The sequence below is a fragment of the Aotus nancymaae genome, unplaced genomic scaffold, assembly GCF_030222135.1.
Source record: "Aotus nancymaae isolate 86718 unplaced genomic scaffold, 86718_ANA_hifiasm-v0.15.2.pri h1tg000041l, whole genome shotgun sequence".
Classification (NCBI taxonomy): Eukaryota; Metazoa; Chordata; class Mammalia; order Primates; family Aotidae; genus Aotus; species Aotus nancymaae.
The window spans coordinates 24970738-24984553 of NW_026988455.1; the positions used below are offsets into that span (position 1 = coordinate 24970738).

The 13816-nt window shown below is 42.9% G+C and overlaps 1 protein-coding gene across 3 annotated transcripts in view; it reads right to left on the reverse strand.

Moving 5' to 3' along the window:
• Positions 1 to 14: 14 nt before the first annotated feature.
• The window catches only part of LOC105725166 (zinc finger protein 169), a 42959-nt gene continuing 29157 nt past the window's right edge, over positions 15 to 13816 (reverse strand). For 2 of the 3 annotated variants that reach the window (XM_064361598.1, XM_064361599.1), the window contains exon 5: positions 15 to 8320. In XM_064361598.1, the coding sequence (XP_064217668.1) occupies positions 6786 to 8320 (1535 nt within the window). In that variant the 3' untranslated portion in view covers positions 15 to 6785. The remainder of the gene's footprint in view (positions 8321 to 13816) is intronic. The other variant, XM_064361600.1, reaches the window with a different exon arrangement.

Consider the following 13816-nt stretch of genomic DNA (forward strand, 5'->3'; position numbering starts at 1 on the left):
TGGGATATTCCATCTTTCTTTCTTTCTTTTTTTTTTTTTTGCATTTCCCTTTTGGCCTGACAAGGTATTCTGGGATCATCGAATCCTAGTCCTGGAAGCAGCCCCTTCTTCATGTCATCCTTTCATTACTGGGAAGTGGTGTTACAAGATCTGGATACTGCCTGTGCTCACTGCTACTGGTGTGTCCGTGCTTCTTAGTCTTTTCAGTGGACAGACCTAGAAAATACATATGTGTGTATACACATGCATATACATGCACACAAAGATGCATGTGCACATAAACATGCATGGACACACACATACGCATCTTAGGAATCAAAAGTTCATACCAATACTTCCAATTCTAGTCCATCCTCACAGGATTCTCTGTTTGCCCCATTCCTCCTTTGTAGGACTTTTCTTCCACAGTGAGAACCCTGGCTCCCAACAACACAGACACATGTACTCATTTGCTCAATCCGATAATGTATATAAAATAGTTTCAGGATGACTCTGCCCATACCACTACAATATACAAACCTACTAGAGTTTGGATTTGTTTGTAATTCTAATTCACATATAACAAACCCTACCCAATCAAGACTGAGGGGGTATAGTCAAACACTACCTGCATTACTTTTCCTTCTTTCTTATGCGAGAGGTAACACACTGTATAGACTTTTTCCACTTTGCTCTTTAACATTTCCTTTAAAACTCACTCCATTAACAGTTTGCTGATATCTTCTTCATTCTCTTCACAGTTACATCTGACTCCCTCATGTGTTATTCAATCCATTTCCTATGCCTGAATGTCCAAGCAACTTCCAATATTTTGCAACTATAAATAATGCTGATAAGTAATCATGTGCACATGTACATTCATATCACTGAGTGACTTTTTTTTTTTTTTGTAACGGAGTTTTTCACTCTTTTTGCCCAGGCTGGAGTGCACTGGCATGATCTCAGCTTACCTCAACCACCTCCTGGGTTCAAGCAATTCTCCTGACTCAGCCTCCCAAGTAGTGGGATTACAGGCATGAGCCACCACGCCTTGCCTGACACTCTTTTTTTTCTTTTGAGACAGAGTTTTGCTTTGTTGTCCAGGCTGGAGTGCAGTGGCATGATCTCGACTCACTGCAACCTCTGCCTCCCAGGTTCAAGCAATTCTTGTGCCTCAGCCTCCTGAGTAGCTGGGATTACAGGCGACCGCCACCACGCCTGGCTGACTTTTTTGTATGGAGTTTCACTCGTTGCCCAGGCTGGAGTACAATGAGACGATCTCAGCTCACTGTAACCTCCGACTCACGGTTCAAGCAATTCCCCTGCCTCAGACTCCCAAGTAGCTGGGATTATAGGCATGCACCAGCACGCCTAGCTAATTTTGTATTTTCAGTAGAGATGGGGTTTCAGCATGTTGGTTAGGCAAGTCTCAAACTCCTGACCTCAGGTGATCTGCCCTCCTTGGCCTCCAAAAATGCTGGGATTACAGGCATGAGCCACTGCACCCAGCCTCAGGATTAACCCTTTATCAGAGAAATATGGTGATTTGGAATATGTTGATAAGGATTTTTTGCAGTCATTTGTCTTTGATGTTATGGTACACTTTGTCCATGCAAATGATTTTTGGTATCTGTAGTATTTATTTATTAATCCTGTATTGGCTCTGGATTTAGAAGTAGAAAGCCTCTCCCTATATTAGGTTAAAGATTATTTCATCCATGTCTCCTTCTAACATTTAAAAAATTTTTTCACATTGAAATCTCTGACCTATTAGAAATTCTCATGTATGAGAGGAATGGAATTTTATTATTTTCCAAGTGGCTAGTCAATGTCCCATTTATTAAAAGAATATTTGCCACAGTTATTTGATATTCCACCTTTCTGATAGGTGGAATGCATTTTTAAATGCATTCTGCTCTTTTATTTATGTTATTTTGACCTATTCATGTGCCAGTACTATGCTGTTTAAATTACAGAGGCTTTGTAAAGTTTTCAAATCTGGTAGGGCTAGTCCCTCTAAAGCACTTCCTGTGCAGTATTTTTGTAGCAATTCTTATGTTAAATTTTCCATATGGATTTTAGGATTAACTTATAGTCCATGTCAATGAAAAAACTCATTAGAATTTTTAATGAGATTGTAGAATTTTGTAAATTATAAAGTTAGTGAGAGAGACTCACATCTTCATTATATTGAGATGTTTTCCAAGAAGAGAGGATGCCTTTCTATTTATTGAAATCTACTTTTTGTTTCAGTGGTGCTTTACAGTTTTCTACTTACTGGTTTGGAATATTCTTTATTAAACTTATTCCTAAATATTTTACCCTAATCCAATGTTACCAAAATTGGAGTCATTAATTTCTTTTTTTTTATTTGAGACAGTTTTGCTTTTGTTCCCCAGGCTAGACTGAAATGGTGCAATCTCGGCTCACCTCAATTTCCACCTCCCTGGTTCAAGTGATTCTCTTGCCTCAGCCTCCCAAGTAGCTGGGATTACAGGCAAGCGCCAGCATGCCTGGCTAATTCTGTATTTTTAGTAGAGACAGGGTTTCTCCATGTTGGTCAAGCTGGTCTTGAACTCCCAAACTCAAGTGATCTGCCCGCCTTGGCCTCCCAAAGTGCTGGGATTACAGGCGTCAGTCACCACTCCTGGCCTGGAGTCACTAATTTTATATTTCATTTTGTGCTATTTTTAGGTATTAACAGCCAGGTCTATTATATTCCAGAGTTCAGAAAGAGTAACCCTAAAGAAGATGTTTTGGTAGTATGTTTTTTCTTTTCAAAAAACCTATAACTGAATGTTGTGTGGTAGTGTTAGGCATAGATTTCTTATTTCCATAAAACACTAATATTCATTTCTGGTGTGGTTTTCTACTAACTCAATCAAAAACATTCTTTTCCCTTTCTCTCATCACCGTTTTTATCTAAAAGAGAGGTTTCAGATGTATGTAGCAGAGACATTATAAAAAAAAAAAAGTTGTTTTATTTATTTATTCTTTTATTCAGATGGAGTCTTGTCGCCCAGGCTGGAGTGCAATGGCATGACCTCGTTTCACTGCAACCTCTGCCTCCCAGGTTCAAGTGATTTCCTGCTCCAGCCTCCCAAGTAGCTGGGATTACAGGCTCCCACCACAACACCTGGCTAATTTTTGTGTTTTTAGTAGAGATGGGGTTTCACCATGTTGGCCAGGCTGTTTACAAACTCCTGACTTCAAGTGATCCACTCGCCTCAGCCTCCCAAAGTGCTGGGATTACAGGTGTGAGGCACCGCATCCCGCCTGTTTTTTATTTATATATTATTTATCAGGTCCATTTTGAGTGAATGGCCACAGAAACTTCCTATGGAAAAACACTTTGAAGTAAAAAGTCAATATATATGCTGGAATGGTTATTATTTCTAATTATATTCTCTGCAGAAAGTTTTAAACTGCTGGCATGAAATGAGCCCATACTATACATATGCGTGCATGTGCGCATACCCGACCCCCAAACACACACACTTTGCTTCCCTTGTGACTTCAGCTCTGGCCATTGGAGAACTCACTGAGGCAAAATGGCTTCAGTGAAAATGTGTTGATGAGGGCTGTCTCCAGTGGTCCAAGGCCATCCCCACCAAAGCTAGCCTGAAGATCATCTCCAGCTAAGATGTTGGGGTCAGTGACTGCCATGTTATTCTTTCATCTATCCTCCCAACGTGAATTCTCCCAAACTAAAATCTCTTTCTATTCATGCTGGTGAAAATCCCCCCCGAGGCAGCAGTGGCTCCAAGCACTGGGGAGACTGACCATGCAGTCAATACTTGGTGCTTAAGGCACAGGGCCAGGACCAGGACCAGTCTTGAGGTAGGCATTTGTTCAGATTTGAGGCATTTAGGCTCTGGGGATCTGGGGATCAAGGAACAGGAGGGATTACAGCAAAAGGGGCAGTGCCTTGGGCTGGATAGACAAGTGGGTGGTTTCAGAGCCTTAGCTCCTGACTGGAGTTTTAAAGAAGGTTGTGGCTGAAGGGCTGGATCACTGGAACACAGGCATAGTTAACATGACAGAGAAGCGAATAAATGCCCTTAAATCTGGCATCAGGGAAGTTGATTGTGTGGCTAGTGGCTCTCATCACAGACACTGGAAGACATAGGAAGAGGTGAGGTTGAAGGCCATAATATCCCTGTCCCATAGGACAGTAATCTAGAATTCATGTCTAGAATACAAGAAGTTGAATGCCCTGGGGTTCTGCTCAACAGATCAGTGAATGAGGTACATAGCCAGGTATGTAGCTGTGTAGAGAAGCAGTTTATTAAAACAAAAGGCCATAAAATACAAAGCACTGCTGTGCAGAAAGTAAAGCATGAACCAACCATCTCATCATCAATGAAAGAAAGCAACTTTTTTTTCGCCATTCCATATCAGAAAAGTGGAACATCTATTACTGATTTCTGCCATCTTCACACTTACGGAGCAGGGAAAGGAATAGTGAGGAGAGCATTCTTATGGCAGGAGTTGATGGCTAGACATGAATTTTGGCAGTCCAGAAGACAGAATGTTATGGACTAAATTGTGTCCCTCCCCGCCCCAATTCATATATTGAAGCCCTAATCCCCAATGTGACTGCATACAGGACATTTAAAGTTGTAATTAAGGTTAAAATGAGGTCTTTACGGTGTTGCCCTAATCCAGTATCACTGGTGTCCTTACAACGAGAGACACCAGGAAAATGTGTGTACAAATAAGCTATGTGATGCCACAGAGGGAAGGCAGCCATCTGCAGGCCAAGGAGAGATGCCTTAGTAGAAACCAAACCTGCCAACATCTCATTCTAGGACTTTCAGCTTCCTGAACTGTGAGAAGATAAATGTCCTATTGCTTAAGACACCCAGTCTGGTGTTTTCTTATGTCAACCCTAACAAATTAATACAGATTTTGGTACTATGACTGGGATGCTTCGTAACAAACCTACAACGTGGAAGTGGCTTGGAACTGGGTACTTGGTAGAAAGAAGCTAGAAGAGGTTTGAGGCACATGCTAGAAAAAGCCTGAATGGGCTTTAAAACACTGTTGGTAGGAAGATAGATGTTAAAGGTTCTGGGCTGGGTGTGGTGGCTCAAACTTTGAGAGGGCAAAGCAGGAGGATCATTTGAGGCCAAGTGTATGAGACCAGCCTAAGTAACACAGCAAAAACTCGGATCTACAAAATGTGTGGGTTTTTTTGTTTGTTTTAAATTTTAAGGAATGCATAATTGGAAACTGGAATCCTTGCAAAGGACTTGCACAAACTGCATTCAAGTGTTTTGTGGAGTACAGAACTTATGAGTGAGGCAGTGCAGGATATTCAGGTGATATTTCTACACAAAGTGATGCAAGCATAGCCTGTTTTCTCCTTGCTGTTTATAGGAAAATGTGAGAGGAGAAAGATAAATGGAAGGAACACTTAAGCAAAAAAGAACCAGTACTTAAAGATTTGAAAAATTCTCAGCCTGTTCACATTGCAATAAATGAGAAAGTATGTTCTCAAAAGAACACTAGGGTGTGTCTGGACAATCACATGATAGAGAGTTTAGTGTAGGTCTGAATGGAACCGATGAACCATCTCACCAGAAATGCTCCCAGCTTGAACTGAATAGAGAAAGAGACAGGACAAAATGAAGGCAGGCTGTTGGACTGGGATTCCACAGGAAGGTACAAGAGAGCTATCCAGCTGCAAACATAAGTTAATCTTCAAGAAAAGGGAAGAATGTGATTCTCAAAGGTTCTAATGAGCCTAGAGCATACAGGTCTAGAGGGCAAGCATGTCTCCTCAATTTCAGTGGGCCAGGAGCCGCTGCCCAGGGCTAAGGGAGCAACGCTGTGGCTCCCGTGAGCCCACAAAGCAAGGGTGCCAATCCAGCTGGCCCAGAGGGCAGAGCACTGAGCCAAAGGAGATTATTCTCAAGACTTAAAATCTAATGGAAGTTGCCTTGCTAGGTTTGAGACTTGCTTGGGATCCATCATTCCTCATTTCTTTCTCATGTCTCGCTTTTGGAATGGGGAAGTCCAGCCTCTGCTTGTCCCACCATTATATAATATTTTGGAAGCAGATAATCCATCTGGTTTCACAGGATCACAGCTGGAGAATTTTGCCTAAGGATGAATTGTACCTTAAATCTCACTCACACTTGATTTAGATGATATTTAAATGAGATTTTGGATCCAGAGTTGATGTTGAAATGGGTAAACAATTTTGGGACTGTTGGGATCATGTGAATGCATTTTGCATGTTAAAAGGACCTAAACTTTGGTAGTGGCGTATCATAGACCAAATTTGGTTTCCCAAAAATTGTTGAAGTCCCAGCCCTGCAGTGTGGCTGTCTGGAGATAGGGCCTTAAAGAAGGTTATTAACGTTAAATGAGGCACGTGGCTATGGCCCTATTCAAAATGACTGGTATCCCTACAAGAAGAGGAACTCACGCCAGGAAAGCATCCACACAGAAAAAAGGCCATGTGAGGACATGGCCAGAGAGCAGCCATCCACAAGCCAAGCAGACAGGCTTTAGCAGCAACCAAACCTACCAATACCTGGATCTGGGACTTCCAGCCTCTATAAATATGAAAATACATTTCACCCAGCCTGGGGTACTTTGTTATGGAACCCCTAGCAAGCTAAGACAAATTATGAATATACAAAGCAAACCAAAAATCAACTCTCTTATGATTGATGAAACAAAGCTACATTTTTTGTTTCCGTTCCACTTCAGGAAACTGAAGCATTTACTAGTGATTTCTGCCAGCTTCACACTGACGAGGAAAGGAAAGGTCAGAAGACCTCTTGTGGTAGGAGCTAATGGCCAGACTTGGTCCTCCTGTGTCTATGCAAGTGAGACTTCTGGCTAAAGCCACGCCCACACTCCTTGCAGACATAGGGCTTCTCCCCAGAATGGGTCCGCTGATGTCGGATGAGGGCAGACTTAAAGCCGAAGCCACGCCCACACTCATCACAAATGCAGGGCTTCTCTCCTGAGTGTGTCCTTTGGTCAGAGATAAGGTGTGACTTCTGGCCAAGTCCTTGCCCACACACCCTGTCTACATAAAGCTCCTCCTCTGAGTGTGTCCTCTGGTGTCGGGTGAGAAGTGACTTAAAGCCAAAGGCACGCCCACACTCCGCGCACAGATAAGGCTTCTCCCCTGTGTGTGTCCTCTGGTGTCTGATGAGAGTGACCTTCTGACCAAAGCCACGCCCACACTCAGGGCACAGGTAGGGCTTCTCCCCTGTGTGTGTCCTCTGGTGTCCGATGAGGGTGACCTTCTGGCTAAAACCCCGCCCACACTGGGGGCACTGGTAAGGCTTCTCCCCTGTGTGTGTCCTGTGGTGCCTGATGAGAGTGACCTTCTGGCGAAAGCTGTGCCCACACTCAGCACAGACATAAGGCTTCTCCCCTGAGTGTGTGACCTGATGACTAAGGAGGAGTGCCTGCTGCCTGAAGCCACGCCCACACTCAAGACACAGGAAGGGCCTCTCACCGGTGTGTGAGCTCTGGTGCTGGAGGAGTGATGCCTTCTGGCAAAAGCCTCTCCCACACTCGGGACACACGAAGGGCTTCTCTTCCAAGTGTGTCCTCTGGTGTAGAATGAGGGCTATCTTCTGGCGGAAGCCTCGCCCACACTCCTGACATACAAAGGGCCGCTCCCCAGAGTGAACCCTCTTGTGATTAGTCAGAGAGGATGTATACCTGAAGTGTCGCCCACATTCCCTGCACATATACGGCTTCTCCCCTGAGTGCTTCCTCTGGTGTATGGAGAGGGAGGCCTTCTGGCTAAATTGACGCCCGCACTCAGGACACAGGTACGGCTTCTCCCCAGTGTGTGTCCTCTGGTGCTTGATAAGGTCTGATCTCTGGCAAAAGCCTCTCCCACATTCAGGACACACATGATGCGTCTGGTGGCTGAACAGTCTTGACTTTTTGCTAAGTCCCAGTCTACAGTTTCCATGTGTGACTGCTCCAGATTCTGAGGTGTCTACTCCCTTCAACATTGCGTCTGAGCCCCCAGGACTCATCCTCTGGGCCAGGCAAAGGTCTATCCTTCCTTCTCTGTTGTCTTCCACCCATTCTACTGGGTCACCTTGATGTGAGCTGAACAATGTCCTAGAAATTCTTCTTGGTCTCTTTCGTAACGAGGTGTCAGGGACTTCTGTCTCTCCACTTTCTCCTTTTTCACTAGAGCAGCTTGGAGCTTCTAGTTGGAAGTCATTTCCTGCAGATGAGCTTGGGGAGATCTGTGTGGGATGACCACTTAGCACATATTGTCTGAGGAGCTGCGAGCTAGAAAAGGCCGCCAGGCGGGGAAGACTGGGCTGGAATTCTGTCCTAGGCTCTGCTAGAGAGAAAGTCTCGGTCAGAATCGCCACGGGTGCCTGTGGATTGTAATACCTGCCCAGAAGTTATTCTTCAGATGTTCACAACAAAGACCTATCTTCCATCCCACAAGGGCACTTTACATCCTCTACTGCAGCACAGAAAACCCATACTACAAACTAGTCCTATCAGCCAAACGAAAAAGTTCAAACAAGCATCACAGGCAGCTTCAGCTCTATACATTGTTGCAAGTAGAGTTACACATTTATCTTCCTTTCCTGAGCACTGCTCCCTTGCTTTTGCTCCAGCTCAAGCCTATTAAATCTTGCCTGAGAAACATTTGTTTGGTCTGCTGTTTACGCAAGAGCCAAGAACTTGGTGTCTGGGATGCAGTAACAGACTGACTACCATCTTGAAGGAGCTATAAATAAGATCTAAGTATCTGGGCTGGGTGCGGTGGCTCATGCCTGTAATCCCAGCAGTTTGGGAGGCTGAGGTGGGCAGATCATGAAGTCAGGAGTTCAAGACCAGCCTGGCCAACACAGTGAAACAGTCTCTACTAAAAATACAAAAATTAGCTGGGCATGGTGGTGTGCACCTGTAGTCCCAGCTACTCGGGAGGCTGAGGCAGGAGAATGCTTGAACCTGGGAGGCGGAGGTTGTGGTGAGTGGAGATCATGCCACTGTACTCCAGCCTGGGTGACAGAGCAAGACTCCATCTCAGAAAAAAAAAAAGTTTCAAGTATCTGAAGGGGAACCATACTTTGGGCTTCCTTGACTGTGATGACTCAGGTAAGGGGCAGCTGTGAATCCGATAAGCTGTAGCAAGAGATACTGGTTCCTGTGTGGAATAGGCTTTAGGCCAGGGAGCTTCCGTATCAGCCTGATATGAGTCGTCTCCTGAACTGCGGTATGGACACTCTAAGTCCTCTTGGAGAAGAGGAATCCCTGATGCTGCCCTCCAGCCTCTGGGCAGATTGCTGCCAAGTATCCTCCCCGAATAGCACTGCACAATACTGTGCAAACTGTTTTGCTCAACAATCCAACATTTTTATTTTTTTTGAGATGGAGTCTCTGTCGCCAGGCTGGAGTGCAGTGGTGCAATCTCAGCTCACTGCAACCTCCGCCTCGTGGTTTCAAGCAATTCTCCTGCCTCAGCCTCCCAAGTAGCTGGGACTACACGCGTGTGCCACAATACCCAGATAATTTTTGTATCTTTAGAGACAGGGTTTTCACCACATTGACCAGGATGGTCCATCTCTTGATCTCGTGATTTGCCCACCTCCGCCTCTGAGAGTGCTGGGATTACAGGCATGAGCCACTGAGCCAGCTGCAATCCAGGATTTTTTAAAAATCTGGAGAATTAAGGAGAAGCTCAGTGTTTGAAGGTTAATAATAAATAACTTCTTATTAACACAAAGATGTTTCAGGGATTATACATATTTTGGATTAAGCATATTCTTATCTATGTACAAAACTGTTAAAACTACAGAAACTGACTTTTTAAAAACATTTTGTTTCTAGGTTTAAATAAGCTGCCAATTGGAGATAATACGAATTCCCACCATGGTATAAATTAAAGGATCTGGAAATTGGCAGTGCTTTCAGCGTCCGTAAGTTCATACCATAGCTCCTAGGTAATTATGGACTAAATTCTCTTTTTTTTTTTCAGATGGAGTCTCGCTTTGTCACCCAGGCTGGAGTGCAGTGGTGTGATACTGGCTCACTGCAACCTCTGCCTCCCAAGTTCAAGTGATTCTCCTGCCTCAGCCTCCCAAGTAGCTGGGATTACAGGTATGTGCCACCATGCGCGGCTAATTTTTGTATTTTTAGTGGAGACGGGGTTTCACTATGTTGGCCAGTCTGGTCTCAAACTCCTGACCTCAAGTGATCTGCCCGCCTCAGCCTCCCAAAGTGCTGGGATTACAGGTGTGAGCCACTACGCATGGCAGGACTGAATTCGTTTTTTTTTTTCTTCTGAGTACTGATCCTCCCTGAAGGACTAAATTCTTATAAGTCACATGGGACACTCCTCAATAGAGAAGTCTGCTTTCATCATCTCTGAAATTGTTTGCCGTAGTGAGTAAATAAAGTATTCCATAAGAGAAAAATAAGGCATTTTCCTATCCATGGCTAGTTTCTCTTTTTTAACTTACTTTTGCTTAAAGACTCCTTCTATAACTCAGATTAGAAATTGAGTTTCCTGGAACAATTATTTTTTTTTTGAGAGGGAGTCTCACTCTGTTGCCTAGGCTGGAGTGCAATGGCATAATGTCAGCTTACTGCAACCTCTACCACCTGGTTTCAAGCAATTCTCTCACCTAAGCCTCCTGAGTAGCTGAGATTACAGGTGCATGCCACCATGCCTGGCTAATTTTTTGCAGTTTTGGTAGAGACGGGGTCTCAGCATGTTGGCCAGGCTGGTCTTGAACTCCTGACCTCAAGTGATCCACCTACCTTGGCCTCCCAAAGTGCTGGGATTACAGGTGTGAGCCACCGCACCCAGCCCCAGGCACAAATTTTTAAGAGCACTGATCAGAAATGTACCCGGTAAGTAGAGAGCCAAAGCTAGAAACAGAATCAGGGTTTCAAGTGCCGTAACACAACAGAATTGAACAATTTAATGGAATTAAACTACTTAACAGAAGACCCTCAGAGGATTATAAATAGGATACTGATTTATATGTTATTTCATTTGCTATGTTATTTATATGTTATTTCATTTGCTAACTACTTTTAATCACAGAATATGTATTTCTTATTTTTGACCATACTATTCCTAAGAAAAACTCTTCGTATAATTGATTGGAGTCGGTAAGATCATATCTGCAAGAGGGAACTTAAGCAGCTTTAGGGATGGCCATTGATATTCTATCTGGAATACAGAGAAGGTTCTTGGTATTAAAATATTCCAGTGGAAAAAGATGTGAGTTTTGCAAGATTACAAGATACAAAATCACTATAACATGATCCATTTTATCTCTATGTACCATCAATAAACAACTGAAAATTGACATTTAAAAATATCATCAGGCTGGGTGCGGTGGCTCATGCCTGTAGTTCCAGCACTGTGGGAGGCTGAGGCAGGCGGATCATGAGGTCAAGAGATCAAGACCAACCTGGCAAACATAGTGAAACCCCGTCTCTACTAAAATTACAACTATTAGCTTGGTGTGTTGGCGTGCACCTATAGTCCCAGCTACTCCAGAAGGCTGAGGCAGAAGAATCACTTGAACCTGGGAGGCAGAGGTTGCAGTGAGCCGAGATCGCACCACTGCACTCCAGCCTGGTGACAGAGCAAGACTCCATCTCAAAAAAAAAAAAAAAGAAAAGCATCAAATTATGAAATACGGCCGGGCGCGGTGGCTCAAGCCTGTAATCCCAGCACTTTGGGAGGCCGAGGCGGGTGGATCACTAGGTCAAGAGATCGAGACCATCCTGGTCAACATGGTGAAACCCCGTCTCTACTAATACAAAAAATTAGCTGGGCATGGTGGCGCGTGCCTGTAATCCCAGCTACTCAGGAGGCTGAGGCAGGAGAATTGCCTGAACCCGGGAGGCGGAGGTTGCGGTGAGCCGAGATTGCGCCATTGCACTCCAGCCTGGGTAACGAGAGCGAAACTCCGTCTCAAAAAAAAAAAAAAATTATGAAATACTTAGGGACAAATCTGACAAAAGATATGTAAGGCCTGTATACTAGAAATGACAAAACAATGCAGACAAAAATGATAGAAGTCTTTTGTAAATGGAGAGCTATACTGTGTTCATGTACTATAAGACACAGTATTATTTATGTGTAAGTTCTCCACAAATTGATACAGATTCAACTCGATCTCAATCAAAATATCAGCAGACATTTTTGGTAAAAACTGACAAGCTGATTCTAAAATTTACATGAAAAAAAAAAGAATAACGAAAAGAACCTGCAAAACAAGCAAAGATGGAGGATCTCTGTTTTTTTGTTTTTTTTTTTTTTTTTTTTTTTTTTTTTGAGATGGAGTCTTGCACTGTCGCCCAGGCTGGAGTGCAATGGCTCAATCATGGCTAACTGCAACCTCCACGTCCCGGGTTCACACGATTCTCCTGCCTCAGCCTGCCGAGTAGCTGGGATTACAGGCACCCACCATCATATCCAGCTAATTTTTTGTATTTTTAGTAGAGATGGGGTTTCCCTATGTTGGCCATACTGGTCTTGAACTCCTGACCTCGTGATCTACTCGCCTTGGCCTCTCAAAGACAGAGGATTTACAATAAGTTCAAGACCTAATAAAGCTACAGTAATCAAAACTGTGGTACTGGCTATACAGACACTAACAGAGGAGTAGAAAAAACAGAGTCCAGATGTAGACCTTTCACACATAGTCAACTGATTTTTCACAAAGGTACATAGGAAATTCAGTGAAAAAAAAAGGGTAGCCTTTTCAATAAACAGTGCTGGAAAAATTGGATATTTGTATGCCCTTCCTCCCCTAAAAAAAAAGACATAAATTCAGCCCTTTTATCAAGCATATTTACTCAAAATAGGTTTACAGACCTAAATGTATTTATAAATTTTAAAATTATTAAAAGAAACCATATGAATATCTTTTGACTTTAGCTTAGACTAAAATTTCTTAAATACACTACCAAAACTACAGTTCACAGAGAAAAAATAGAAAACTAGACTTCATCCAAATTAAAAATTTCTCTTTGAAAGGCACTATTAAGATTCGAAAAAGTAGACCACAGAAAAAAATGTTTGTAAATCATATATCTGATAATGGACTTCTATATAGAATATCTGAAGAACTCACAAACTCAACAGTACAAAGATAAGAAATCACATTCTTAAATGGGCAAAAGATGTGAAAACACACTTCGCTAAAGAAGATATAAGATGGCAAATAAGCACATAAAAAGATACTTAACATCAGCAGTCATTAAAATGCCAAAACCACAGTAAGATGACACTCATTACACAGCTATAAGAATGTCTGAAATTAATATAATAACCAAGCCAAGTTTTGAGAGATATGGAGCACTGGAGCTCTCATACACCGCTGTGGGAATGTGAAACGGTGCAGCCACTTTGGAAAACAGTTTGTGAGTTTCTTAAAAAGTTTCATATGTATTCTATGCATCATCAAACAACCCAGCCATTCCAGTCCCAGGTATTTATCCAACAGAAACAAAAGCATTATATCCACATAAAAACTTGCACGCTCCAAACAGCTTTATTTGTATTTGTCAAAAATGAAAACCCAAATGTCTTTTAATAGATCAGTATGAAAATGTGACCTAGCTATATAAAGGAATGCTCAATAAAAAGTAATAAACTATTGATACACACATTATAGATAAAATTCAAAATCATTATGCAGAGTGAAGAATCCAGTTGTATCCTATATTCCAGTTGTAACAGTTATACAAATTCTAGAAAATGCAGGCAAATCTATAATTATAGAAAGCTGATCACTGGTTGTCCAGGTACACGGGAGGACAGGAAGGAGGGGAAGGTAGGATTACAGTGAGGCAAACA